The following is a 27707-nucleotide window of genomic DNA, read 5'->3' on the forward strand; positions in this document are numbered from 1 at the left end:
GAGTGCTGCCTCTATTACAACATGCAAGGATGTCTACCTCTACTTATCAAAACAGCATACTTTATATGCTTCAGCAGCTGAAGTCAACACTTGCTCCACTGCACCAACAACAAATACTCCTTTTGTGATGTGCTCTCTGAGGAAGAGTCCAGCTGAGGCAGAATCCAGCAAGTCAAATAGCTGCTCATTGTAGATTTCAATAAACGAACACTTGCAGAGAAAACTCTTTTCTGTACCAGCCTATAAGAAACATTAACATTTGTGTTACAGAAAATGCTGTTTTAATTTTATCTGGCCTCTAACGTCATTACAAGGTTTTCACAGCAACTATGAAGGCATGCCTTTATTGATCTCTTACAGTTTACAAAAAGACATATTTTACCACCCAACTCCTACTTTCACTTTACATATTTGGAGCCTTTATCGTACGAACTTCAAGCCCTTCAAGAAACAGTTTACCCACCTACTTCCCTGCCCCATCACACCACCTTTGGTCCTGTTCATAACCAGCTGTCCTTCTGCTGTTACCCACTGAACCCATTTCAGCTATTAAAAGCTGGGGCAAACTGAATGGATTGTCCAGCTCTTCTATTTGCAGCCTGGAAAGAGTAGCACTGTACTACATTTACTACTGATGCAGCTCTGTATCCTTTTTGCCTTTAAGGGCCAACAGAGCTTAATCAGTGCAATATTGTAGCAGCTCAGCCCTAGCAATTAACTCTGGTTGGAAGAGAACAGTGAGCACAGGCAATAAGGCACAACACAGTATTCTGAAACAGATAAATTAACGCTTGAAATTGGACAGATGGCTGGGAGGGTCAACTAGGGTAGAAATGAAGTCTACCATTTCACTTGCACATTGGAAGCCAATTGCTACTCAACATGCGTAAGTAGCAAGCTAGCATAGCTGCTTGCCTGTATGAAATAGTGTGATCCCAAGCTATGCAATCATTCTAAACATGCAAGTTATTTCTTCCAAATGAATGAAGGGCACCCAAGAGCTGGATGCCATTGCTACTAATTAAAACGAACCCTCAAGGACTTTCACCACAATCTTCATTAAGAAAAGGATTTACCTTTTCTTTTTCACGTTCAATTAGAAAAAACAGATATTCAAAACTCCGTGGTATTACTCCTCTCAGATTATGAGTAAAGTTATCAGAGTCGGGAGGACCTTGAAAAAAGAAAGAAAGAAAGAATTGCTTGGATAGAAATCTAAAAATATCTAGCAGAAATAAGGTGGTTTACATTATTAGTATTAGTAGCATACAATGTTTCTGAAATAGGAAGGAAGCCTTATTGAATAGATAAAGGCCATGGTTAAGAGCAGGCTTCGTCAAACTTGGCCCTCCAGATGTTTTTGGCCTACAACTCCCATGATCCCTAGCCAGCAAGACCAGTGATCAGGGATGATGGGATCTGTAGTCTCAAAAAACATCTGGAGGGCCAAGTTTGAGGAAGCCTGGTTAAGTGATACAGTGGTACCTTGGTTCTCAAACTTAATCAGTTCCAGAACTCCGTTCCAAAACCAAGGTACGCTTTCCCATAAAAAGTAATGCAAAATGGATTAATCCATTCCCGACTTTTAAAAACAACCCTTAAAACAGCAATTTAACATAAATTTTATTATCTAATGAGACCATTGATCCATAAAATGAAAGCAATAAACAATGTTCTGCAGTCACACAATCAATCAGTAAGTAGCTGAACTGGGTTCCACAGTCACAAAAAAAGAGCCGCAAAAATGCAAAATAAATAGCAAAAACAGACAGACCTCAGTGTAAAACTCAAATCAGAAGCGTAACACTCAAAACGGAGCACGTTTGGCTTCTGAAAAAAGTTCACAAGCCGCAACACTTACTGCCAGGTTTGCAATGTTTGGGTTCCAAGGTGTCTGAGAACCAAGGTACCACTGCACAATATTCCCCCCCTCAAGATGCTGATGCCTGATTAGTCAACTCTAATCCCTTCCAAGACTCTTCCAAGTATCTTTTTCACCTGTCCCTTTGATGAAGGCTTTGGCTATCTCTTAGAGTCAGGAACACTGCAGTTCCTTGATCTATGTTGTTAGATCATAGACTATGGCAAAATTAATGATATCCTAATATGAAACTAGCCCTAGATTTGGGAAATACTGCGTTAGAAGTTAATATTACACAATGCAAAGCGGTGGGGAAAGAGGATCCCACTGTGCGATCTAAAATGAGATAAACAACTGTGAACACAAATCGGTATGTGTTGTACTTACCCATCATCGTAAAGGTTTTCCCTGAACCAGTTTGGCCACTAAAGAGAAAAAGAAGCAGCACGCACGTATAATTATATCTCAGTAATCAGAACTTACTCATTTAGTCATATATATATATTTGCTAGGGTTAATTCTGTACCACTAAGAGGGTTAAATGTAGAGAGACCAGACTGTGGCAGAGCACATGTGTTGCATGCAGAGATTTCCAGGTTCAACTCCTGGCATCTCAAGTTAAACAGGATTGAGTAGCAGGCGATGTGGAAGATGCTGGGCCCCAGACACTGGAAAGCTAATGCCACACATGGATGAATGGACTAGATGAATTCATGCTTTAAAATTTACAGTCCTTAGAATGGTCTGACCAGGTAATGTATTTCTCAAACAGAGCAGTTCATATAATTCAAATCAGATATTTTACTATTTGCATGAAATAAAAAGGTTAAAAGCTTACTATGCAAAAATGGTTCCATTGTAGCCATTCATGCATGATTCTACTATCTTTTTGGCCACACTTGAGAACACTGATTCCTAGGCAGAAAAGATTTTAAAAAATAGTTTTAATATGTTATAATGATAAAAACAGCTTGACTTAATAGTATTCACAAACATATAACCACACACTGTGCACTATTCATTAAACAATACACATACCCTGACATTAAGGAATACTTTTCATTAAACACAAGCAATTCCACTGATACTAAAGAACCATTATTATGCACGAAATAATGAAATCAATGAGACTCACTTCCAAGTAATAGGTTGGAACCATTATGAGAATATATCTAATGAATATGGCTATTACTAAAACAGAAATCGTTAATGTATCATAAATCTTAGCACACACCAGTCAGCTAGCAATTCTGTTTCCTTACTTTCATCTTCTTCCCTTTCCCCTTTTCTTCTCAACATTCTTAGATTGCAAGCTCACATAAAGGGGCTATATATTATCTATGTATAAGTCTTAGCTATTTCAGGCACTTTAAAGCAGTGTTAGAAAATGAAAGCTAGGAGCTAAATGGCACCTTAAACCCTAGGTTATGGGTGCAACAACAGAATGTCTAGGCACGCTTTTTTATAACAAGAATAGAAAGCTGAAAATGAATGAACGGCAGCCAAAATATTATGTTCATCTTTCTCATGGTCTAGTCCAGGGGTTGGCAAACCTGGCCTTGCACGATGGGCCGCAGGGCATGGTGCACACTGCCTGGGAGCTCTGCGGGGATGGGCCAATGGAGCGGCTGCTGCTCGTCAACAACGCCGGTGAGCGGGCAGCGCTGAGACATGCTCCTGAGCGTGTGCAGAGTGCGTTCTGACTCCAGGTCCTGAGGCAGCTGCAGGAACAGCTTGCATGGTATTTGTATTTTTCAAAATATAGTCCGGCCTCCCACAAGGTCTGAGGAACAGTGGACTGGCTCCCTGATGAAAAGGTTTGCTGACCCCGGTCTAGTCCTTCCCCAGCCCACCCCCGTAATATTCTTAAAAGGGTCTCTTCTCCAGAGAGTAGCTAGAAGTGGGGAGGCAGAACTTACCCCTCAATAAGTGTGTATAGGATTGCAGCCTAAGGTAGGTGGGTAACAATTTTAATAACCTGTGTTATACAAGCCCCTTAAATGAAAGCACCTATCTGCAAATTCAGTTGACAAATTTAATGCTAATGTAGATGGCTCAATGCAAACTATTTTCTATTACAAATGAGAACATGGCCAAAGAAGTCTCTTTTCTTTCTTTTTAAAAAAATTAGTTAACCTTTTAGGAACTAACTTATCTGTTGAATTACCTGGGTTGTGTCCACATCTGCCACATGATCAAAGGTAAAAATCTTAGGTTCAGGCTTTGAATTCAGGCGAATAGTGTTTGATGAAAGAACAGATAAGCACAAGCCATTGTCAGCAAGCACAGTTCCTTCGTCTAGAGGGCGCACCCTCACGAAAACCTTGATAGCATCACCTTCAGCACTAAAACAAAACAACGGCTACATTAGTATACTAGTAACCAGCTGTAACATGTTTGTAAAGTCATTTTATTTTTGTCTCGTTCTTACGACACAATATGCAGACACAACTAGATAAACATATTTATCTTACGTTACGCCATACATGCAACTGCTGTGGAAATGTTATTGTTTTAACCTGCACCATCAGTTCATCTGATTTTGTTGCAGGTTGACAGTCGCCATGCCTTTTAAAAATTTTTTATTTATTTTGGAACAGCCAGGATTGTAAATTAGGATCAAATTGTAAATCTCTTGATCACACAATGAAGTTGCCCAATCTGATGTTTAATTCTTACACACAATAATTAATGGATTCTTACCTGGAGGCTGCTAACGCTGTGTCACCTAAAAAACGAAAGTGAGAACGTGATAATTTAAAAACTGTATGTAAGACATCTATCTACTGCCAATTATTCACATTTCTATGGAGTGTCTACAAAATAAGCTACAGAAAATGGGGTGACAAAACAAAAAAACTGAAGCAATGACAGACAGCTGCTAGCTATGATGTCACACATAATGCAAACACCTTGTATTGCCAAAGGTCTGGTACCCATACTCTGGTACACCTGGAAGGTGTGTAATGTGAACACCCCAGAGGTGTAAACTCCCCAGAAAGTGGGCTTAGAATAATCCCCCCCTTTTTGTCCTAAGTGGACACGCATTACTTATTGCATGCACATTCATATTGATCAATTTACTTGAGGTGTTTGCATGTGAACCCCTGTATCTGTTCCCTAACCATAGAACTGGAAAGAGGATGCGGGAATCGCAACCAGGTGTCCATCCAATCTCTGAAAAGCACGATTTATTTATTTTTTAAACTTATCGCTTTTTCATGAAAATGCTCTTTGCCAACTGCGCCATCCGATTCACGTCTCAAGCCCTGGGTAGGCAAACTAAGGCACGGGGGCTGAATCCGGCCCAAATGCCTTCTAAATCCAGCCTGCGATCAGTCCGGTAATGTGTGCTTTTATTTAAAATGCATCTCTGGGTTATTTGTGGGGCATAGGAATTCATTCATTTTTTTCTCTCCAAAATATAGTCCGGCCCCCCACAAGGTCTGAGGGACAGTGGACCGGCCCCCTGCTGAAAAAGTTTGCTGACCCAAAGAAAAAGAAGGAACATTTTATCATATGTGGTGGGAATGTAAGAAAGTAAAAAACTTCTGGGAAATGATATATGAGATGAAAAAGATGTTGAAATATACATTTTTTAAAAAAACCAGAAGCATTTTTACTTGGCATTATAGGTGAGGATATTAATAGACAATATGTTAAATTGTTTTTATATGCAACAACAGCGGCAAGAGTATTGTTAGCCCAGAAATGGAAGCAAGAAGAAATTCCGACGAAAGAAGAATGGCAGACAAAATTAATGGACTATGCAGAATTAGATAAAATGACAGGAAGGATTCGAAACCTGCAGGACCAGAGATTCACAGAAGATTGGAAGAAATATACGAATTACAGTGGTGCCTCGCAAGACGAAATTAATTCGTTCCGCGAGTTTTTTCGTCTTGCAGTTTTTTTCGTCTTGCGAAGCACGGTGTCGGAAAAGTTTTGGAAAAGCTTCAAAAATCACCAAAGTCTTCAAAAACCTCAAAAAAGGCTACCACACCGCGTGCTATGAGTTGCTCCTCGAAGTCAAGTCGCAACTGTATTAACGGTTTTAAGAAAAAGGAAACAAACTTGCAAGACGTTTCCGTCTTGTGAAGCAAGCCCATAGGGAAAATCGTCTTGCGAAGCAACTCAAAAAACCAAAAACCCTTTCGTTTTGTGAGTTTTCCGTCTTGCGAGGCATTCATCTTGCGAGGTACCACTGTATTTGAAGAGCAACTGTAATCCACAAATTACACTAGTAGGACTACAAGAAGTTTTGTAAGGAGAAATATATGAAAGATTGCAAAGTAGAGAAAGAATAGAGATATTAGTCATGAGATTTAAATGTAATAGTGAAAGTAAGAAATGTATATTAAGTGAATAGGTTGGAAAATTTTCAGATGTGATTGATGCAAGTCAAAAAACTGTATAAGATGTAAAAGTATGTTTAATTAGCGTTGAAAATGATATGTTAATATATATATATATATATATATATATATATATATAAAGTTTGCTGACCCCCCCCCCCGTCTTAAGCAGAAACAGATCCTGCCGAGTTAGGTGGGGCTTATCCTTAGATAACTTAATAGTTGGAAAGGGACCATGAGGGTCATCTAGTCCAAACCCCCTGCCATGTAGGAACCTTCCCCCCCCCCACCAAAGTGGGGCTCAAACCCCACAACCCCAAGATGAAGAGCCTCACGCTCTACCAACTGAGCCATCCCTTCAGCACTACCTTGCCAAAGTGAAGATCCCAATAAGCAACTTAGGAAAGGGCATTGTTGTTTAGTCGTTTAGTCGTGTCCTACTCTTCGTGACCCCCATGGACCAGAGCACGCCAGGCACTCCTGTCTTCCACTGCCTCCCGCAGTTTGGTCAAACTCATGCTGGTAGCTTCGAGAACACTGTCCAACCATCTCGTCCTCTGTCGTCCCCTTCTCCTTCTGCCCTCCATCTTTCCCAACATCAGGGTCTTTTCCAGGGAGTCTTCTCTTCTCATGAGGTGGCCAAATATTGGAGCCTCAACTTCAGGATCTGTGCTTCCTGTGAGCACTCAGGGCTGATTTCCTTCAGAATGGAGAGGTTTGATCTTCTTGCAGTCCATGGGACTCTCAAGAGTCTCCTCCAGCACCATAATTCAAAAGCATCCATTCTTCGGCGATCAGCCTTCTTTATGGTCCAGCTCTCACTTCCATACATCCGTACTGGGAAAACCATAGCTTTAACTATACGGACCTTTGTCGGCCAGGTGATGTCTCTGCTTTTTAAGATGCTGTCTAGGTTTGTCATTGCTTTTCTCCCAAGAAGCAGGCGTCTTTTAATTTCGTGACTGCTGTCACCATCTGCAGTGATCATGGAGCCCAAGAAAGTAAAATCTCTCACTGCCTCCATTTCTTCCACTTCTATTTGCCAGGAGGTGATGGGCCATGATCTTCGGGGTTTTTTGATATTGAGCTTCAGACCATATTTTGTGCTCTCCTCTTTCACCCTCATTAAAAGGTTCTTTAATTCCTCCTCAATTTCTGCCATCAAGGCTGTGTCATCTGCCTATCTGAGGTTGTTGATATTTCTTCCGGCAATCTTAATTCCGATTTGGGATTCATCCAGCCCAGCCTTTCGCATGATGAATTCTGAATATAGTATTCCTTTTTTTAACTATTTCTAAAAAGGGGGCGAATAGCCTCCTTCAGTTACAAGGCGCCCCACATAACCGTGTGTGTGGGGGGGGTTTGTGAGGGGGCCTCGGAACCTCCCCGCGCCTTCGGGGCTTGAGCTGCGTGTGCGGGTCCGACCCCATCCCGTCGCAGGGAGTTCCGCGGACCCCGCCCGCCTCCCGCCACGAGTTCTCCTGCTCGCATGCAGAGTTCTCGAGCCCCAGCCGGTTCTGCCTTCCTCAGCGCCGACTCCCGACAGCAGCTAATGTGGGGGAAACCCCGCGGCCGCTAAAAAAAATGCATAGGGCGAAAGAGCTTTTTCCTCACAGCTCCCATCCAACCTCCCTCCCTCGAAGCCCCATTTCGCCCCCACCGCCGTCTTTCCTTACCTTTCGACCCGGGGGCCATTCTCTGCCCCGATAACCCCCCTCAGCAACGTCGACTCCTCTGAGGGCTTAAAAGCCTGAAAATGGCGCTCTGTTTAAATTTGGCGCGAACGAAGCTTCCGCGGAGGCAGCCATTGTGGGGGGCGGGGGAAAGGAACGGCCTCCGTCACGTGACGCTGGGAGAGAAGGCGGGAAGGGAAAGCAAGATGGCGGGGAGCGGGATGGGCGGGGCGTCGGCGTGACGTGACGTGACGTGAGGCGCCGCCGCTCGGCGTTCACACAAGCCTAGGTTTACCTCAGCGGCACCATGAGCAAAAAGAACCAGGTTTCGTACGTGCGGCCGGCCGAGCCCGCCTTCCTGAGCCGCTTCAAGGCGCGAGTCGGCTACCGGGAGGGGCCCACGGTGGACACCAAGGTAACGGCGACGAGCGCCCGCCCCGGGGCCCTTCCCTGGCCAGGCGGGGAAAGGCGGCGAGAGGGTCGCCCTGGTGTCCGGGCTTCCGCGCTTCATAGAAGCGGAAGGGCCCACCGAGGTCGTCTGTAGTCAGCGCAGGGATCTTTTGCCCAGAGTGGGATTCGAACCCACGACCTTGAGCGTAAGGGTCTCGTGCGCTACCCGGTTTCGAATTAGGGTTGCCGCCTCTGTTCTGGCAAAAGGCGGGGCGGTTGGGGGGGGTCGATTCCCCCCCCAGATCTGGTGCTGAAGTGACTTCAAAGCTTTGCCTAACATCATAGCCCCTCTGGAAATGCCACAATTTGGACAGACCCAAAGCTTGAGTACATGGCCTTTTGCACACCGTTTCAAACACATTTGGAGAGGGGTCCCTAACTTGGATCTTTGGTTAGGGATCCTCTCCCTAACAAGTTAGGGATTCCCACCTTGGCAAAGATAGAGAGAAGATTTGAAATAACAGGACAAAACTGTATCAATACAGGATGTAGTGTTTTTTTATTTATTTATTTATTATTAATAAATATTTTTATTTGAATAAAAAACCCCCCTTGAATAACTTTCTTTCCCTGGAGTATCTTTCTCCCCCTGCATCCTGTTCTCTTCTCTTAGGGAACATCCTAACTAATGAGATCCCAAATCTTTCACTCCCAAGTGCAGTTTTATTCTTTAGCCAGGGTGGATCCATCAGATTGTGCAAGAAAGAGATGGGGATAGGAAAATACCTGCTTTCTTGAGAAAGGAAGGATCTGGCGCAATGACTGGTGTGCTATTTTTGCAGAAACAAACAGCAGAGGGAGTGCAAGCTAAACTGAATTAATCTTACTCCTCGCACTTTGCAGCATAAATGGCCACTTTGACCAACGATCCCAAACTAGCATGCATGGAATGGCATTGCTGGCTTTTGATCTGGTGTCAAACCCTTAACCTGTGCTTCATTTGATAACAGAAGTTATAGGTAGATCCCGTTTTTTGTACCTGGCTAACACTCAAGGATTACTGGAATGTATGTGCTTTGAAGCCTCAAAGTATATATTGAGGACAGACAATATGTTAAGGTGTTTAACAATAAAGAGCAGTTTTGAAAACTGAAGTGTGGTACCAATATTTTTATTGCAAACACCAAATTAAACATGTATTAACAATTTCTGCTAAAAATGTGATATTGGCAAGTGTCACTTATGTGGATTGCATCTTAATTCATGCTTATCAAAATAATAAATAAAATAATAAATAAAAAATAAAAAGTGTTGCCGACCACCCCCCATGGCGACTAGACATTCTGTTTTGGCGCCCACAACCCAGACCCCCAAAGCCATTTGGCACCTACCTTTTCTGTCCCAGTTTTTAACACTGCATCTCATCCTCATCCATCATCCACAGTAGCCAACCAGATGCCTGTGGGAACCCCCAAAGCATGACTTGAGCACAACAGCGCTCTCCCCACTTGAGATTTCCAGCAACTGGCATTCAGAAGCATCACCGCTTCAAACAATTGGTCCTAAACCCAGAGAAGTGCCTATGTCAGATTTGCATGCAGATTTGCTTTGTCTCTCTTGACATAGCAGCCCTTGGGCTTTGCGCCACCAGCTGTTTGCGAAAGAAGTGGGTGAAGACTGAGCTTTGAAAGTGGTTCGTGTGAGTGAGACACAGTCCCAAAACAGATATGAAAAGCCCCGCTGCTCGTGCCCAGCCCTCGAGTGCATGCAAATGAGCTTGTATTGAATCTCTGTAGGCCTCTCTTGCTCTGTATGAGGGTGACACACAAATTCACACAAGCAATCCTTATTTTTCATATTTAGGCTGTCGAAGAAGGCTTCTGCTGAAGTCATTCTAGAAATTAATAATTGTACGATTGTAGAAGTCTGGATGAGCCCTGAGAATGCCAGAGATCTTGATGGATCAGCTGCAAATCCAGAAATATACAGACATTCTTGTGCACATGCCGTAATTTTTTATGTGTTCATCTGTGTTACATCTGTGTTTCAATGTGAAAATTGTTCTTTACAAATAAGAATAAAAAAAGGTTTGCAAAAGTTTTTTTAAAAATTGTACGATTGTAGAAGTCTACCGTGCTGGTTTGGTTGTGAAGCAGTTGATAAATAAATTAAAGCCAAATAAATAAATATTGCAGCCACTCCAGACTTGTGCATGTTTATTAAACACGTGACTGCCCCTTTGGCTATAAAGCAGGGGTAGGAGTTAACTTTTTACCCTTAAAAGGAGCATGTTGATGGAGGGGGGGAGTGAAACTTGCCCACCCCCCACTCAGCCTTACCCTGCCAAGTTTTTTCCTTGCCAGTAGTGGAGCCAGGCAGGGAGGGGCAGCTTTAAGCAGCAGAGAACAGGGAAGTAAAGATTGGGTGGGTAGGTTTGCCTCCCCTCTCCTGTGGGCTTTTTAAAGTATAGATACATACCCCCCCACACACACTGTGTGGACAGAGCATGGATCACTCACTTGGTTAGAGTGTGGTGCTGATAATTCCAAGGTTGCAGGTTCGATCCCCATAAGGGAAAGCTTCATATTCCTGCCTTGCCAGGGGTTGGTCTGATCATTAGGGTCTCTTCCAATTTCATGATTCTATGTCTATGTGAATTTGCATACAATTATTCTCTCTATCCAAAAGCAAAGTCCAAAAGACTCAAGCCATGCAGCAGTCTTGCTGATGTTAATCAGGTCTGGGTCTAGTCACAGAGCAGACCTTCAGGGAACCCTATACACGCTGCCTCGGCAGGGCAAAAACCTAACAAATAGTATTTTGCACGTGGAACTTGCAGCAAGACGTTGGAGTATGGAATGCTCCTGTTCAGGGTTCCAGCCTGCCTTCCAGCCATGCCCTTTTGCAAGACAGACCTTTTCTGCAGTGGCTCCCCGTTTGTGGAATGCTCTCCTCAGGGAGGTTCGGCTGGCCCCTTCATTATACCAGGCAAAAACATTCCTCTTCAACCAGGCCTGTGACTTATTGACATTTGATGCCCTTTTGAATGTGTTGCGTGAGAGTTTTGTTCTTATTTTTAATTATGTATTTTGTGTTTTTTATAATGTAATTTTATGTTGCGAATTGCCTTGAAATCTACAAGTGACGGGTCGTATAAAAGACAGATGATAGATAGATAGATCGCTAGATAGATAGATAGATAGATAGATAGATGATGATGATGAAGGGCCGTATACAAGATAGAGAGATAGATAGCAAGTTTAGTTTGGACAAACCAGGCGAGATCCTTTCTTAATGAACAAATTATCAAAGGGAGAAAAGGCAGCAGAGTATGATAAAGAGGAGGAAAAGTAATATTTCCATTTGTCCTTAGCTTCGCTTCTCTGACAGTTTCATGCAGTGTGATGGAAACCAATTTGTAGCTCTGCATTTGATGTCTCGTAGGTTTGATTGTTTTCCTATTCTGCCTGCGCTGGTGAGTGTTCTGGGGCTGCAGAAATGAGAAGCAGTACAAACCTTCAAGCTGGGTTGCTTTGCGTAGATAAAAAGCTGTCACATTTTGTATTTTAGATGCAAGCTGACTGACTAGTTGCACTTCACAGAAATCTGAAAGCATTTGAGTTGCTTTCGGTATAAGCTGTCTTTGAAAATCACAGATTCGCAAATCTAGACTGGATTCCAGAAAGATTGGGTGGATTCCCATTGGGCTCCCGGAAGGGCATATATACACTCATGGGGTCTGAGCTGGCGCTGACAGGAATATGAGACCTTGGGGTTGTAGTGGATAGCTCCATGAAAATGTCAACTCCGTGTGTGGCAGCTGTGAAAAAGGCATGTTATGAATTGCTAAGAAAGAAATGGAAAAGAAAGCTGTTGATATCCTAAGTTGATAAACTTGTGGTGTGACCGCATTTCAGATACACCGGGTACAGTTCTGGTCGCCTCACTTCAAAAAAGATATTGTAGAGCTGGAAAAGATTCAGAAAAGGGCGCCAAAATGATCAAGAGAATGGAGCAACTCCCCTATGAGTAAAGGTTGCAGCGTTTTGGGTGATTAAGAGGTGAACGTGGTAGAATTTTATAAAATTATGCATGGCAAGGAGAAAGTGGATAGAAAAAGCTTTTCTCCCTCTCTCATAACAGGAGAACCTTGTGGTTGTAGGGGTAGAGGGTAAAAATCAGCAAAAATCACCTGTCCTGTTCTGTTAGTGGAGCCATCTAGATCCAAAGGTCTTGTGCGAGTGCAAGGGCACCAGTTGGATTCTACCTGTTCATTCTAGCTGATAACTGGAAGCAAGTTTTGTGTAAGATTTTTGGAATCTGTAGCTGTAAACCAGCTCAAGAACATTACATCTTTTGCCTACTACTTTGCAGTTAATGCTGCAATCCTAAGCATACTTACCTGGGAAAAATGCATTGATTCCTGTAAGATTTTCCAGTGAAAATGGCTAGGATTAGGCACAAGAGTGACATGGTGTGTTCAAAAGTCCTTTAAACAGCAATCCTCAATACCCGCTCAATTGGAATTACTCCTGTTTAGGATTGGGCCTTTATGTTTTATCTCAGCAAAACCTAGAACGGCAGGTCACTATTTATCCCAATTGACAACTGAAAAATGAACTGAGGCAATGAAGGTGTAGTTTGTCCACAGGCTAACTTCACAAGAGAGGTAGGACCTGAATGCCGCTTCATGTTTAACCAACACCAGACTGCACTGACGGTTAACTGTCTGGAAGTTTTCTTTTCTTTCCTTTTCTTTTTATTAGAAAAGTATTGGTTTCTTACTTGCTGGACATAGTACATAATTAAATGCATGGTTTGCCTCAAAGTGGCATTCTTACAATAAAACTAAATGATGTGTGGGATTCAGGTGATGTAGTTGTTATTAGAATTATTTTACTGTATAAAAGAAGACCCTTCAGAAAGAACAAGACTCAGGAACCTTTGACCCTCCAAGTGTTGCAGAACCACAAGTCCGTTTAACCCTGATCATTGGCCATGATGGTTGGGGGTGATGGGAGTTGCAGTCCAACAATGTCTGTAGGACCAGAGGTTCTCCAGTCCCGACATAGAAGATAACAGGGAGAAGCTGTTCCAGCCAGCCTTCTTCCTGACATTTTATAATTTCATGTTCTGCCAATTCCGATTATTGTTTTGTCTTTTCCTTAACCCCAAAGAACTGGTCAGATGGCAGTAGATGACTGCAAATCTTCCTTTTCTTACCTTAAAATTATTTTGGGAATTACCATCTGAGTAGCTTAGCTTTCCTCCTTTCTTCCAGAGAGAACAGCTCCCAGCTGATGACGATGAGGATGGAAGCGACAAAGAGGATGAACAGCCACAGGTGATTGTTTTGAAAAAAGGGGACCTGAGTGCCGAAGAAGTGATGAAGATTAAAAAGGAGGTTAAAGAGACTCCCAAAGCCACAGGTACGTTTTGTAAATACTAAGTTCAGCATTCTTTACTAAGTAGAAGGACAGTTTCTATCAAGCAGCCTTCTAATTTGTCAGTTACTTTGGATACGATGCCTATCCAACCCCCTGGTCTGCTCACTTTGATTTGCTTATTGCCCCTCTCCCTAGCACTCTCTCTGTGTTGATCTTCCAATACTGCCACCAATTCCCATTTCCCTGGTTTGCCATTGCAAGTCGCTGCCTTTCTCCTTTCTGCATTACAGCTGCTTCCTCTCTCTAGGGGCTCCTTTGGGTGTGCTTTCTCTCTCTCCTAGCTTTAGTTAGAGATAATAAGGTTAGAGATGCAAGGTGGAACTTAACAGCACAAGTGTGACAGCCACGGCAAAGGGACAGAAAGACATAACCGCGTTTAAGGCAACTTCTTACTGTTCATCTGTCTCGAGGGACAATGGAGTGCGCCTCCCAGGGTGAAATCAAACAGCTGGAGAGTCACAGTAGTCGCTGTGGCTGCAGAGACCAATAACTTTTAACTGCTGCCTCCTGCATTGTTTTTGCTGCGTTAGCAGCACCAAAGTGGCCTCTCTAAGGTGCAAGCCTGGGCAGCGTGTATGGCGTTCATGGGCTGCTTAGATTAGTGTTTCCCAACCTTTTTCCGACTATGGCTCCCTTCTGAACTTCTTTCCTTCCTGTGCCCCCCATGGACACAATACAAATCTGAGGTTCTGCCCCATTAACAAAAGCCTGCCCCCCGACAAAAATCCTGGCTACGCCCATGCCCCCCTTGTCCTACTGGTAGAAAGGTAGCTATTTAAATGTTTTGTTTGTAAACAGTTATTTGACACACAGGGGGAAACCTACATATACAGTCCAAAAGGTGCACAGGGAGTTCTGTATAAAGTGGAACCTCGTGTTACGTACCGTCCCCCAACAAATGCTTTGGGTTACGCACTCCGCTAACCCGGAAGTAGATGCTCCCGGTTGCAACTTTTGCCCTGGGATGCGAGCGGAAGTCGTGCTCCGGCGGCGCGGCAGCAGTGGGAGGCACCATTAGCGAAAGCGCGCCTCATGTTATGAGCTGTTTCCGGTTACGAACAGATTAATCCGGAACGGATTAAGTACGTAACACGAGGTACCACTGTATATGGGAGAAATTTTAAAAACAAGTGGTCCTCACTGACCTGGTGCAAAAAGATCTGATCAAGCAGCTCTGGCTTGCCCAGCCCTACCCATTGTTGCCCCACCACCGCACTTACCTGACCCGGGGGTTCTGGATCGTGGGCTCTACTTGTCAAAACGGGAGTCTCAGTGATCGCCCTCTCCTGCCGGAAACAAACCAGGACTGCTCCAAGAAAACACACATGGCAAAAAGGAGCGCTAAGCCCCGGTGGGCCGCCCCCTTACTCGCTTGTGATAGGCCAAGCGGTGCTGGAGAAAGCCAAAAGGTTTGCAGTCAGGATTTTTTTAAAAAACAAAATTGATTTCTCCCTTCTCACTTCCCTCTGTGCCCCCCTAGCCTCCATTTATGCAATTTTCAGCTATGCCCCCCTTGGAACATCCTGGAGCCCCCAGGGGGCCATATGCTCCCCCAATGGGAAACACTGGCCTAGATAACAAGACACTTCACTGATGTGGTCCAAAGGAAAGCAGACCAATACATTTGGCACCAGCTTGGCTGCAGGAGTTGGTGGAAAGAGGTGTACAAGACACCACCCTCAGGTTTTACTTCTGAAGCTTTTCTCACAATTGAGTACAGCCACAAGGCAGTGTAGGTTTTACGATCAGAGTTTTCCTTCTCTAAGATGGTGTACCTGCCTGATTGACAAACCCCATCTGCCCCTCACTTCCCTCTACAGCATGCGCAGAAACTGCCTTCTTGACCATTTGGACCTGCACTTGGTCTCGTCCGCTCAATCCGCCAGAGCCTGTCTTTTCATGCAGGGAAAGTCTTTAACTCACTGAGGGTTTGAGACCCATCAGCTACCCTCACCTGGTTTAGCTGGCCTGTCAAAGCCGTTTCCTGGGGTGTGGCTGCTGTCACGTGCTGACAGCTTCTAGGAGCCACAGGTGAGAGCTGAGTGCAGGGTGAGGACCAAAGGTGGACAAACTACCCGAGAACGAGCATGATGTGCCCCCCCCACCAGAGTTACCGCCTCTCCCCTAACACCCCTTACACCCCAGCTGCTTATAATATTGTGTATATATATCACAATGCACACAAAGGAGATAGACAGAAACACACAAACATCAGTTTGGCAGTGATTCCATCAACCACATTTCTTCAGAGGATAAAGCAGATCTCTCCTAACAGAATTGTTTTTAGCCGCAATCTAAACATTTTCACTTAACCTTAATTTATTGGTAGAAGCTAAATTAGTTTCTAAAAATGAAAAGAGCTTAAGTCTGTCTCTGCACAACATTTTTCTGTAAACCTTCCGCTTGAATCCTAGGGAGAATTACTGTCCTGTCAAAGGTAATTTTTTCTGAGATAAAATTTCATAGAAGCAGAAAATGGTAATTGGTGTATAATGCCTTTTTCATGTATTCATTATAATCTCTAGAATTGATTTTTTTCTGCTCCTTTTCTAGTACATCTGGCCTCTGGGACATCGTAATGTATGCACAAGTCCAAAAACTTGGCAGCGAGTGTCCTTACTCATTCAAACTGTAATATTATTCTAGTCTTGTTCAATTTGCTTGGTTTCTCTCTCTCTCTCTCTCTTTCTCTCTCTCTCTCTCTTGTTTAGTTTTTTTTTTTTTTTAAGCCATATGCCACACATTATCTGCTTGGGCATCAAAGTACACTTTCTACATCCCAAAGTGCTGCTTTAGCACTTTGTGAGTTTGTGCTGACGTGTAGCTGATCGGCAGCCTTACTGACTTGCTGTTATTTCAATAACCTTGTGTATCACTTGACTTTCAACACCCGGACAATAGATTGGTTTCCATCGCTCTTTATTTCAATACTTTTTTCAGGGGAGAAAGAGAGACATATTTAGTTTAATGATGCCGGTGGTCTGAGAATTGTGAGGTACCATACCAGTGGGAACATTAGAGCAAAGCCTCTATGAATAAGTGGCTAGAGGAACATGTACAGTTGGTGCTGGAGAAAGCCAAAAGGTTTGCTGTTAAGCTATTCAGTCTTCTGCCTTTAGTGAGTAAAGATCATGTTGATGAGCCCTCAGCCCTGCCGTGGTGACAGATCTACATGGCTTTCCCGCTTCTGTCTTGAATTGCTGGCAGGCAAAGGAAGCCTGGAAGAAAGCTCCATTTAATATGGGACTCCATTATGGAGAAAGAAACTGAGCTCTGTGCTGTGTCTCTTAAGTTCTGCACAGCATTGTGGAAACTGAGGATTGTATAGATGCCTTTGCAGTCTCACAGTACCCCTATTGAAATAGACTGTTAAGAGGGTGGCTTCACAATATAAGTTTTTAAAGCATAATGTGTGTGTGAAACAGATGCATATTTTCAGTCACATCAGGATCCCACCATGTGTGCATTTCTTGCTATATAATGTAAAGGTGGCCTGACACATGAAATAATTGCATCTGATCCCTAGTACAGTCGTACCCTGGTTTTCAATCACCTTGGGAGTCGAACGTTTTGGCTCCCGAACGATTGAAAACCAGAAGTGATTGTTCCGGTTTTCAAATGTTCTTTGGAAGCCGAGCGTCCAACGTGACTTCCTGCAGCCAGTTGAAAGCTGCGCCTTGGTTTCTGAATGTTTTAGAAGTCAAACGGACTTTCGGAACAGATTCCGTTCGACTTCCAAGGCACCACTGTAATTTTTTGATATTATAATATAAAACAACAACCCATCAACTTTCTGCGAAGAACCCACAGAGATAAAGAAATGACAATTCTGGGAACTGTATTGGGTGTGCATGCATATAGAACTGTGATTTACCTCTTTTAAAACAAGGTTTTTCTTTTTCCCTTTTGAAATTGTCTTAATAAGATTCAAAGTGGAGAATAAAGATATCTTTGGAATGGCTGTGTTTTATTAAGCTAAGTCGTACTCAGAGTAGACACATAGAAATCAATGGACCTCAGTTGGTCATGTCCATGAACTTTAATGAGTCAACCTTGAATGACATACCTTCAAAGTGCTCCCACAGGAACCCCGCCCCACCAAACCACTCTCTCCAAGGCTTTCTTTTTTAAAAAAAGTTTTTATTTATACTTTTCAAATTTATACATTTCATTAGTTTTACAATCAATTTAACATTTCAGCGTTTGACTTCCTTCCCCCTCTTTCTGCAGTTCCTTAAATTTATTTTTTAATCTCTTCCGCATATCCAAATTCATTTAATTTGCTCATTTAATTATCTACTTTAAATATATACTCTTATGAGACTGCAGGTTATTACAATAATCCTGCTACTGTTCTTATCTGTTTGCAATTTATCTGTAAGTATTCAACAAACCATTTCTATTCTTTTATAAACAGTTTGTTATCTTGATTTCTTATTTTCCGGTAAGTTCCACGATTTCTGCATATTCCATAAGTTTTTGTATCCATTCTTCCTTTGCTGGGACTTCTGCTTCTTTCCACTTTTGGGTGAGTAGCATTCTTGCTGCTGTAGTAGCATACATAAATAAGTTTCTATACAATTTAGGTAGTTCTGTCCCTATAATTCCCAAAAGAAAAGTACTGGGTTGTTGTTTTTTTACAAAAGTTATTTTGAACATCCTTTTCATTTCATTGTACTGTATTATCATTTCTCAGTAAGCTTTCTCCAAGGCTTTCTTAATCACTGGAAGTTAGTTCCCCATCATCTGGAACTTCTCCAGGTTTTTGTGGCCAGGGTTCAAAATCCAAGGTGGAGGACTTTATTTGGGAAGGACCAGGAAACTAGTAAGATGCTTCCTGACAGCCACTGCTGGAGAGCTTAGCCTCTGAAGGTTCTTAGTCCTGGACCACAGCAATGACACAAACAGTATTTGTTTAAAGGATTTTAAACAACGTCATTTGTTTAGCATTGTCCCCAGTAACATTGCCAGCTATTTTTAAAACATTTGTTTCCTTGTTTGTGCCAAATATGTTCTTCCTGGGCAGCCTTAGCTGTGCTGATCTGTTAAAGTTTTAATGTTGTTATTAATGTTTTATTTCTCTTTCTGTCAAAATTAACTTCTGCTTCATTTCTGTAAAACCTAACCATTCACCGGCCTACAACTGTCAGCTCACTTTCGATAAAAAGCAATTCCTCTCAAATTCCTGGCTTTGGCTGTTGTCAGGCTTCTAACAGCATTTGTTTCTTTTACAAATCCCTCTCTGAACTTTTCAAAGATAGATAGCTCATCAGTTTCTGGAGGTCATTGGCCCAACTGTAGGATGCGGTAGAAATCCATCACTCTTGTATCTCAGAATGGGTGAGATGTATTTTGTTCCTAGCTAAAGGAAAAGTATCCTTTCTTCCTTGCTTTTTTTGCAGGCCCTCACAAATCAAAGTTGCTTTCCTTCAACATGTTAGCCAAGCTGATTTAGGACTTCATCTCCACTTTCTCATTCTTCCTGCAAACTGCTTGCATAAGACTTTACCTGTAGTCATTCCTCGCTGATTTATTCCCCAGTTCACCACTGCTGACAGTGTGGAGCGGAGTCAAGGGCTCCCAAAATTGGTTGGTGTTGTTGATTGAAAGGCTTTGATCTCCGTGAGCCAGTGTATCCTATCCTAGTTCTCTCATCTCTCTCTGCTGGCAGGTTTTCTTTTCTTCTGTAGATAATCTGTGAGTCAAGGTCTGATTTTTTGGGTGTGTATTTGTGTGTGTGTGTGTGTTTCATTAAAAACATTGTTGCAGCATATTTATACTAGTCCCTCTGATTTCCACATCATCAGAAAGATCAACCCTCTCTCAGTGCTACTTTAATTAACACACCGCCATATGATCTAGAAAATCCACCATCCCAAAATGGTGTACACCCCCTCAGGCATTGGCATCTGTCTGCTCTGCATCTTCTACAATCATGAGCAGGGTGGATAAAAATCAATGTTATTTAAAAAAAAATAAAATTAAAAAATAGGATTTTTTAAAATTTAAATTGGATTTTTTTAAATTTAAAATGGTTTTTTAAAATAAAATGCTTTTGGAGGAAAGCATTTTTTCTGTTTAAGTTACATTATAGTCCAAAAGCTAGTCATCAGGAAATAAGGATTTGTTTTAAGTTTTTCATGTGTGCTAAAACTCAAAGGTTTTTTTAAAAAATTGTTTAACCAAATCAGTTAACAAACATGGATACATATGCTATAATGTTATTGTTTTAGTTAAATAAATTGTTTAAATTGTTATTAAGGAAATGATTCTTTTTCTCTTTCCAGTAAAGCACAGCAGAAAAGTTGTCCAAATATAAACAGTTAACTTATTAAATCTCACGATAATTTCATAATTATCTGTCTATGTATTTCTAATAGTATAACCAAATCAGTAATTTTTGATAGAACTGTAAAAACTACTCTGAAAATTTATTATTCCAAAAATGAAACCGTCTACTGGTTGTAAATATTAAGATTATACCAGCAAGAATGAGTCTTTCTGTAAAAAAGAAAAGAAAAGAAGATTTAAATCAAGTCTTACTGACTGGTGATTTAAATCGATTTGATTTAAATCAAATCCACCCTGGTCATGAGCTTTCTTTGGAGTCAACTTTCTGCTCATCACCTGCTCTTCCTTCCTGCCAGCCCTTGGAGTCAGCCACTTTCTCCCAGTGCTGGGACAGGCCATAGTAGCTGTGCTACTATTTGGAGTTCTGGCAGCTTTCAGTGGAGACAAGGAGCGAAGTGGGAGTCTTGGCCAGTCCATGGGTAGTAAGCCATAAAATGAGACCTTGTACGGGAGAGTAGAGAGAAAGAGAGAACATCAGCCCAGCTCACTCCTGCCCTACCTCTTCTGCCTTATTTTATTCAAAAAGGCAGCGGCGTTGAGCAGTAATGGAGAATCAGCTCTTGTCTTTGCTGAGGTCTGAATGCGAAATTCTTAGAATACATAGCTGAGTTTGCTTGGATCACAGAACTAGTTTTAAATAGGGTAATTGTTACAACAAGAGTGCATTCTGTACTCCACTTTGTTCATATTGAATCCACCTTTGCACTGCTTTCCATGACAGCCTTGATGGAAAAGGTACCATGTACCATCACAGTTGTGGCTTATTATAAATCTCAAGATAATGGTGTTGCAAGGGCACAGAGTAAGTTATTAAATGAAGATCAATCAACCACAGTGTTTCTGGCAAGTTTCTATTAGAAAATTGATTTTTAAAACATTCTGTTACTTAGTTAAGAAAAATGTGTTGCCGAGGAGAAGCTTAGATTTTTCTTTCAATGCTCCGCCACCTATAAATGATCAAAATTGCAAGCCATCTCAGCATAACGCTTTGCTTGTGATTCATGACACTAGCTTTCATACCTAGCAAAAGAGTTTTGAGATGCTTCAATCTTGCCGATGATCTTCATCTCACACATTACCAGTCTCAAGAGTTTGTCTTCATCGACTTCCTCAAGCAACATTTACTAGCCTTCACATACTGCATTATGATGCCCTTTATGCACCGTGGTTGCAATCCATCAGTCAATGCCTCTTATGCAACCACCATTTATTTCAATGCGGGTTTCACCTAAGCTGTGCTGCGGGGTTTGGTAGGTTATACGCCTTGTATGTGCACAATGACATAGTTTCAATGTGTTGACCAGACCGTGATTTGGCTGTTGTGAATGGGCTATATTCTGTCCTTCCAATAATAATAATAATAATAATAATACCTTTATTGTCATTGTACACCCTGTGTACAATGAAATTAAATGAGCCTCCCTCCCTTTACATACTCAAGATTCCCTTCCTGGTCTGTGGTAACTATATTATTTTATTTATTAATTGCATTCAACGAGCTCAAGGTGGTGTACATTGTTCACCCCCTCCACTTTTAACCCCACAACAACCCTGTGGGGTAGGCTAGGCTGAGAGGCCCAAGGTCACCTGGTGAAATTAATGGCTAATTTGGGGATTTGAACTCCCCATTTGAACAGGTCAGAGTCTATTAAATTGGCAAGAGGCAGTCCTTAATTTCAGTGGGTCTGCTCTTACAGTAGTTAAGCTTGGTTGGATACCATCCATACTGATAGTACCTGGAAAAAATAAGGAAACTTTCAAGTTTAGGGTCGTTTTATTTTTTTAATTTTCATTTATGAATACGATTTAAGTTAACTGTGTGCTTACCTACTACATTAGTTACGAAGATTCTTTGTAACGTTTGCCAGTTTCCTTCAGATAGTTGCATCAGATTTCTTCCACTCTTGCTCATTTTGAAGTCAGGTGATCCTGGGCTTTCATGTATGAAATTTTGAGAAATTTCATTGCAGTGGGTCAGATCAACATATTATAGTGGCAGCACATCACTGGGCCAACCTGACCTTGTTATGACATATAGTGTAACTAAGACAGAATGGGGGGGGGGCAGCATATTTAGACAAATTAATATTGAGAAAGACGGAAGGCTACCTTATAATGGCTTAGACAGCCTTTCTCAACCTGTGGGTCCCCAGATGTTGTTGGACTACAACTCCCATCACCCCTAGCTAGCAAGGCCAGAGCTCAGGGATGATGGGAGTTGTAGTCCAACAACATCTGGGGACCCATAGGTTGAGAACCGCTGTCTTAGACCATTGCTTCATTTTAACATTGTCTGTAGTGGCTCTACAGAGTTTCAGATTGTGGTGTCTCTCATCCATTGCCTGAAGATACTGCAGAATAAGCTTATGCACTGCTGCAGCCTTTTCCCAGGATACTTGAGCTATCCGGTAGGATTATCATACTTTTTTGAAACTCAGAAGGTGGGAAAGTAGAGATGCGAGAGTGTGCACATAAAGGACTATTTTCATTCTTACCCTAGATGAAGAAGCTGACTCTGGAGATGGAAAGATTATGTTTAGGAAACCTCCTAAGCGTTCATCAGAAGAGAAGTACTCCGGTTTGACGGCCACATCAAGTAAGAAGAGAAAAGAGACAAAGAGGATTTCTCCAACCTCCCAAAATACAACCAAGCAAGTAAAAAATAGCAGCTTGCTTTCGTTTGATGAAGATGAGAGTGATGATTAGGAGCAGATTTGGATAGACATACAGTTTTTCCTCACAGGCAGAAAGTTGAGCTGAGCGCACCATGGAAACAGACACGGAATGGGACTTTTAATTTTATTTGAATGCTCATCTATAGTCATGAAAGATCTTTGAACAAAACTATGGGAAAAAATGAAATCCGTACAAGTTTAATATTCCACATAATGGAATCTTTATTGGTGCACATATAAATTTTCAGAGAGATTTATCTGCCAGCCAGTCCCCTTATTTTGTTTCCACAAGAATTTAGTGTCAAAAGATGGCATCTGTATGTGCATATTTACTCAGTTACACCTGATTACCCAAACGGAAGAATGTAAGGTCTGTTTACTGTGGACTAAAAATGTATAATGTTGCTTTGGCAAAGCTGTCTGTCGTATCTCAAAGGACCGAAAGAATTGCTGGGATTCTGATCACACTGGGCATATTGATTTCAAAAGAAGAAACCCTGCCGCAGAGTGTCCTTTAGTGGAAAAATATTTGGAAGTTCAGTGTGTTCTGTAACCAGGAATGGATTGTGTGTTGCTACAAAACATGTAGCAGGATTAACAATGTAAAGCTTCATCAAGGAGCTGGTCTGATGTTGCTGGGTGCAACAGCTGTTTTTAGTATAGCTGATATTTTAATGCCACGATTAAATGGCTGTGTGAAATTATTTTCTGTGATTCAGTTTTTACCCACTGTTCTTGAGAGAATAAAACTCTTTCTCCCCAGGCTATAACTTAAACTTTCTTAGCGGTATTTTCCCCCAAATTATAAATGATTATCCTTTAATCTAGAAGGTAACAGAGGCTCCAAACATATGGAGACTGAAAAGACCCCAATGAATGGATTATCCAGTCTCACTCTGAGTCTTAAGAAAGGATATCCTGTTTCTAAAGCATTCGGGACAGATGCTTAGGTCCAGCCCACTTCTTTCTTCTATGACCTCACATCATCTCTGATAACTAAGAGTACAAACTATGGTTATGCCATTGAGTTTCACTTCCTCCTTCCCCACGTGTCTTAGTGACAGCAGTTAAGCATAGCATCCTTTCCCCTTGGAGCAGACTGTGAAGCTACTCAGCATGTGCAAATGTCCCATGTGGAGAGGCAACACAACGTCTTCCTCAATTTATTTCAGTAATCCAGAGAAGGGGACATCACCCAGTTACAGAGTTAAGGACATTCAGCAGGCTTATGCCGACTATGGTATTCAGAAAAATATCTATGGCAGGCATCTTCCCATATGGGATTTGTGGGTGCATATATCTGCATGTAGTCAGCACCACATACCACTGGAAGTTCCTAGATTCATAAGAGAGGAGGTGCAGAATTATCATCATTGGTGCCTATCTAGCCATGGCCACTGTGGTGATACATCACTGCAGCAGCTGAATGGCTGATGGTAGCAACTGCCTTTACTTTCCTTCCTGATATCCCAGGACTACAGCAACACATAATATCGCCATGTGCAAACCCTCCCCCTGACAATGTGACACATTCTCACACATTTGGTACAATAGAGTATGGTGAAGAGGAGACCTTCTGTGCCCGGGTGTCCTCTGGACAGAAAGACTGACTGATTTCTTGGATAGTTTATGAACCAAAGAGTAGCTCCATCTTTCTGCAGATCAGTTTGTGTATTGGAATGCATCTCCCTGATACATTCCCAAGATACAGTGGTACCTCGGTTTTCGAGTGTCTTAGAAGCTGAACGTTTCGGTTTTTGAACGCCAGAAACCTGGAAGTAATTGCTGCCGTTTTTGAATGTGTCTCGGAAGTTGGACGTGTTTTTCAATTTTTCCAATTGAACTTGCAGCCAGCCCTTTGCTCCTCGGTTTTTTGAACGTTTCAGAAGTTGAATGGTCTTCTGGAAAGGATTACATTCAAGAACCTGAAGTACCACTGTACCACAATTACAGAAACTGCTAATGCAGACAGACAGACAGACAGACAAATAAATAAATAGATAGTTTATATGAACTTCCCTTGCATTTGGCTAAAATGGAGCTTATGTATGCACACACTTCCTGGTTGGTTCCACTGCCATTTCCCCTTTTCAGCAGGGTTGAAAGTAATAAGGATACAGCAATAAGGGGCAGTTGATGGAGCAGAAGCTTTGGTCTAAAAGAGGGTTTGGCCTGCAGGTTGTGGTAAGAGACCGGGCCTGGATTTGAGAGAGATGGAAGATGGCATGCTGAAAGGAGGGAAGAACTTTAAGGATGGAGGAGTTCTATTAGAGAGAAAACAGATTAGATTCAGGCTGAAGAAGTGGGTGGGGTTATTTGGAGTGGGATGAAACTCATCCATAACACAAAAGCACACACTGAAGTTGCTGAACTACAACTCCCACCATCCCAGACCATTGGCTATACTGACTGGGGCTGATGGTAACTGGGTTCCAGGAACATCCATAGACTCCATACTGCTATAGTAAGCCTAAACAGGAATTCACAATGTGCGGGTGGGTTATATGCATGATTGTAGACTTCTGTTGCTAAACTAAAAGGAAAACTAATGTGCACTTCCAGAAAAAGAAAAAGGGCAATGAGAATTCTGTGTTTCTGGGATGTGACTGTATTAAATATTGTTTATGCTGATCACCGTAGTGTATAGCTGTTTGCCTGCTTAACCAATGAATAAATGTACTCTCCAAGGAACTGGAAGTGCGCCAGAAATCCTCTGGACTCTGTTTTCTACACAGAAATGCTCCCTGTGCATTTTTTCCCACACAGTCGGCAAAGCAACTCACATTAGCTGAAAGGTAATTCCAGCGCTGTGTTTATCAAGGTGGTGAATGATGCCCAAAAGATCAAAGAGAATTAAATTGACCTTGAAAGCAGGAAGGGGGCTGGCGAGAGAGAGAAACCGTCGAGCTGATTCTGCATAGGCAGAAACAGTTGTTAGGAGCATAGTAAGCAATTGTATTTAAGACCCGTCCTTTTTGAGAGTGCTACTAGGGTTCAGTGAACAGAGCATGCAGGCCACTTGCCTACTGTTTTCTTCGCTGTGCTGCCCCATGTACAATCTGCCTTCAACAGGTTCATTATTGGCTTGGTGGCTTTTCCTCTGTCTGCACACAGTTCAGCAGGGACAAAAAAAGCACTCAGAGTGGGGCAAACCTCCCAGTCGGTTCTCAATCCTAACCTGTCCTCCACAGGCATAAAAGGTAAAGGGACCCCTGACTATTAGGTCCAGTCGTGGCCGACTCGGGGGTTGCAGTGCTCATCTCGCTTTATTGGCCGAGGGAGCCGGCGTACAGCTTCCGGGTCATGTGGCCAGCATGACTGAGCCGCTTCTGGCGAACCAGAGCAGCGCATGGAAACGCCGTTTACCTTCCTTCTGGAGAGGTACCTATTTATCTACTTGCACTTTGACATGCTTTCGAACTGCTAGGTTGGCAGGAGCAGGGACCGAGCAACAGGAGCTCACCCCGTCGCAGGGATTCGAACCACCGACTTTCTGATTGGCAAGTCCTAGGCTCTGTGGTTTAACCCACAGTGTCACCCGCGTCGCAGTCCACAGGCATAGTTTTCAGCAAAACCTGCCTAGAGCTAGGGCTGGGCAATATATATATCGTCCCAAACTGGTTTGAAGTCCATATCATGATAATCGGTTTCATAATTTTTGACCTGGCAATATATTGTGAATCGTTTGTGTGTTTATGTGCTATGCAAAAATCACGATTCAGGATAAACCATGAAGTCAGCCAATGCCTCTACATAAAGCTCCATCCTTGTTTCAGACATTGTGATATATCAATATACAGTCGTACCTTGAAAGTCAAATGGAATCTGTTCTGGAAGTCCGTTCCAAAACAACTTCCAAAACGTTCGAAAACCAAGGCACAGCTTCTGATTGGCTGCAGGAAGCCAATCAGAAGCCGCAGAAGCCCCGTCGGACGTTCGGCTTCAAAAAATGGTTCGCAAACCAGATCAGTCACTTCCGGGTTTGTGACGTTCTGGAGCCAAAACGTTTGGGAGCAAAGCTGTTCAACTTTCAAGGTGTGACTGTATTGCAATGTTTAGCTGCGATATATCGTTATGTTGAAAACCAAATATTGCCCAGCCCTACCTAGAGCCCTGTGAGTGAGTTGGGCTGGATCTACAAATATCATAGCTATCAACCATGGGGAAGCGGGGGGAAAGGGCCAGGGTGCAGGGAGAAATAACAGTTCTTGGAAGAAGGATGATGGATCCCAAAGGGCTAAGCTTCCGGGATTCTTAAACAGGTGTCTTTGGCAAACCCTGGTTCAGAAATCATATGCAAACATGCCTCTCCATGCTAAAAAGAGCGACAACAGGTTCAAGGGCTGTAAGTGAAGAAGATGTCAGAGACTTTTCAGGGTCTCCAAGAATTAAGAACCACGGCTCCTGCTTCCTTGTCAATGAAGAATTGCTCACAAAACCTTATCACTTGCCTCCTCTCCTCCTTACTGTCCCATCATCAGAGAAATTCTATTCAACAAGGAGACGTTAGATCCAAAGTGGCTGTGACAGTGGTTTGGCTCATATGCTGCAGTAGTGTTTTTGGGGGATGGGGCAAACAGGTGTGGAGGACTCCCTGGTCCTGAACGGGGTAACTGTGCCCCTGAAGGATCAGGTGTGCAGCCTGGGAGTCATTTTGGACTCACAGCTGTCCATGGAGGCGTAGGTTAATTCTGCGTCCAGGGCAGCTGTCTACCAGCTCCATCTGGTACACAGGCTGAGACCTTACCTGCCCACGGACTGTCTCGCCAGAGTGGTGCATGCTCTGGATATCTCCCGCTTGAACTACTGCAATGCGCTCCACGTGGGGCTACCTTTGAAGGTAACCCAGAAACTACAATTAATCCAGATGCAGCAGCGAGACTGGTGATTGGGAGTGGCCGCCGATACCATATAACACCGGTCCTGAAAGACCTACATTGGCTCCCAGTACGTTT

At 42.7% G+C, this 27707-nt stretch overlaps 2 protein-coding genes across 2 annotated transcripts in view; one reads left to right on the forward strand and one right to left on the reverse strand.

The window, feature by feature from the left end:
- KIF15 (kinesin family member 15) overlaps positions 1 to 8038 on the reverse strand; it is a 40950-nt gene extending 32912 nt beyond the window's left edge. Inside the window, exons 1-7 of the mRNA XM_080975739.1 lie at positions 7893 to 8038; positions 4565 to 4589; positions 4029 to 4206; positions 2700 to 2776; positions 2249 to 2286; positions 1077 to 1174; positions 61 to 240 (exon numbers count right to left, since the gene is read on the reverse strand). Coding sequence (XP_080831865.1) covers positions 61 to 240; positions 1077 to 1174; positions 2249 to 2286; positions 2700 to 2776; positions 4029 to 4206; positions 4565 to 4589; positions 7893 to 7911 — 615 coding nt within the window. The 5' untranslated portion in view covers positions 7912 to 8038. The remainder of the gene's footprint in view (positions 1 to 60; positions 241 to 1076; positions 1175 to 2248; positions 2287 to 2699; positions 2777 to 4028; positions 4207 to 4564; positions 4590 to 7892) is intronic.
- A 58-nt stretch (positions 8039 to 8096) lies between these two features.
- KIAA1143 lies at positions 8097 to 25461 on the forward strand. The gene is made up of 3 exons (XM_080976064.1): positions 8097 to 8304; positions 13561 to 13708; positions 22578 to 25461. Exons 1-3 carry the CDS (start codon positions 8197 to 8199, stop codon positions 22781 to 22783), a joined length of 462 nt encoding a protein of 153 aa, XP_080832190.1. The 5' UTR covers positions 8097 to 8196; the 3' UTR covers positions 22784 to 25461.
- Positions 25462 to 27707: the final 2246 nt, after the last annotated feature.

The sequence above is a fragment of the Podarcis pityusensis genome, assembly GCF_964106645.2.
Source record: "Podarcis pityusensis genome assembly, chromosome: 12".
In the NCBI taxonomy this organism is placed as follows: domain Eukaryota; kingdom Metazoa; phylum Chordata; class Lepidosauria; order Squamata; family Lacertidae; genus Podarcis; species Podarcis pityusensis.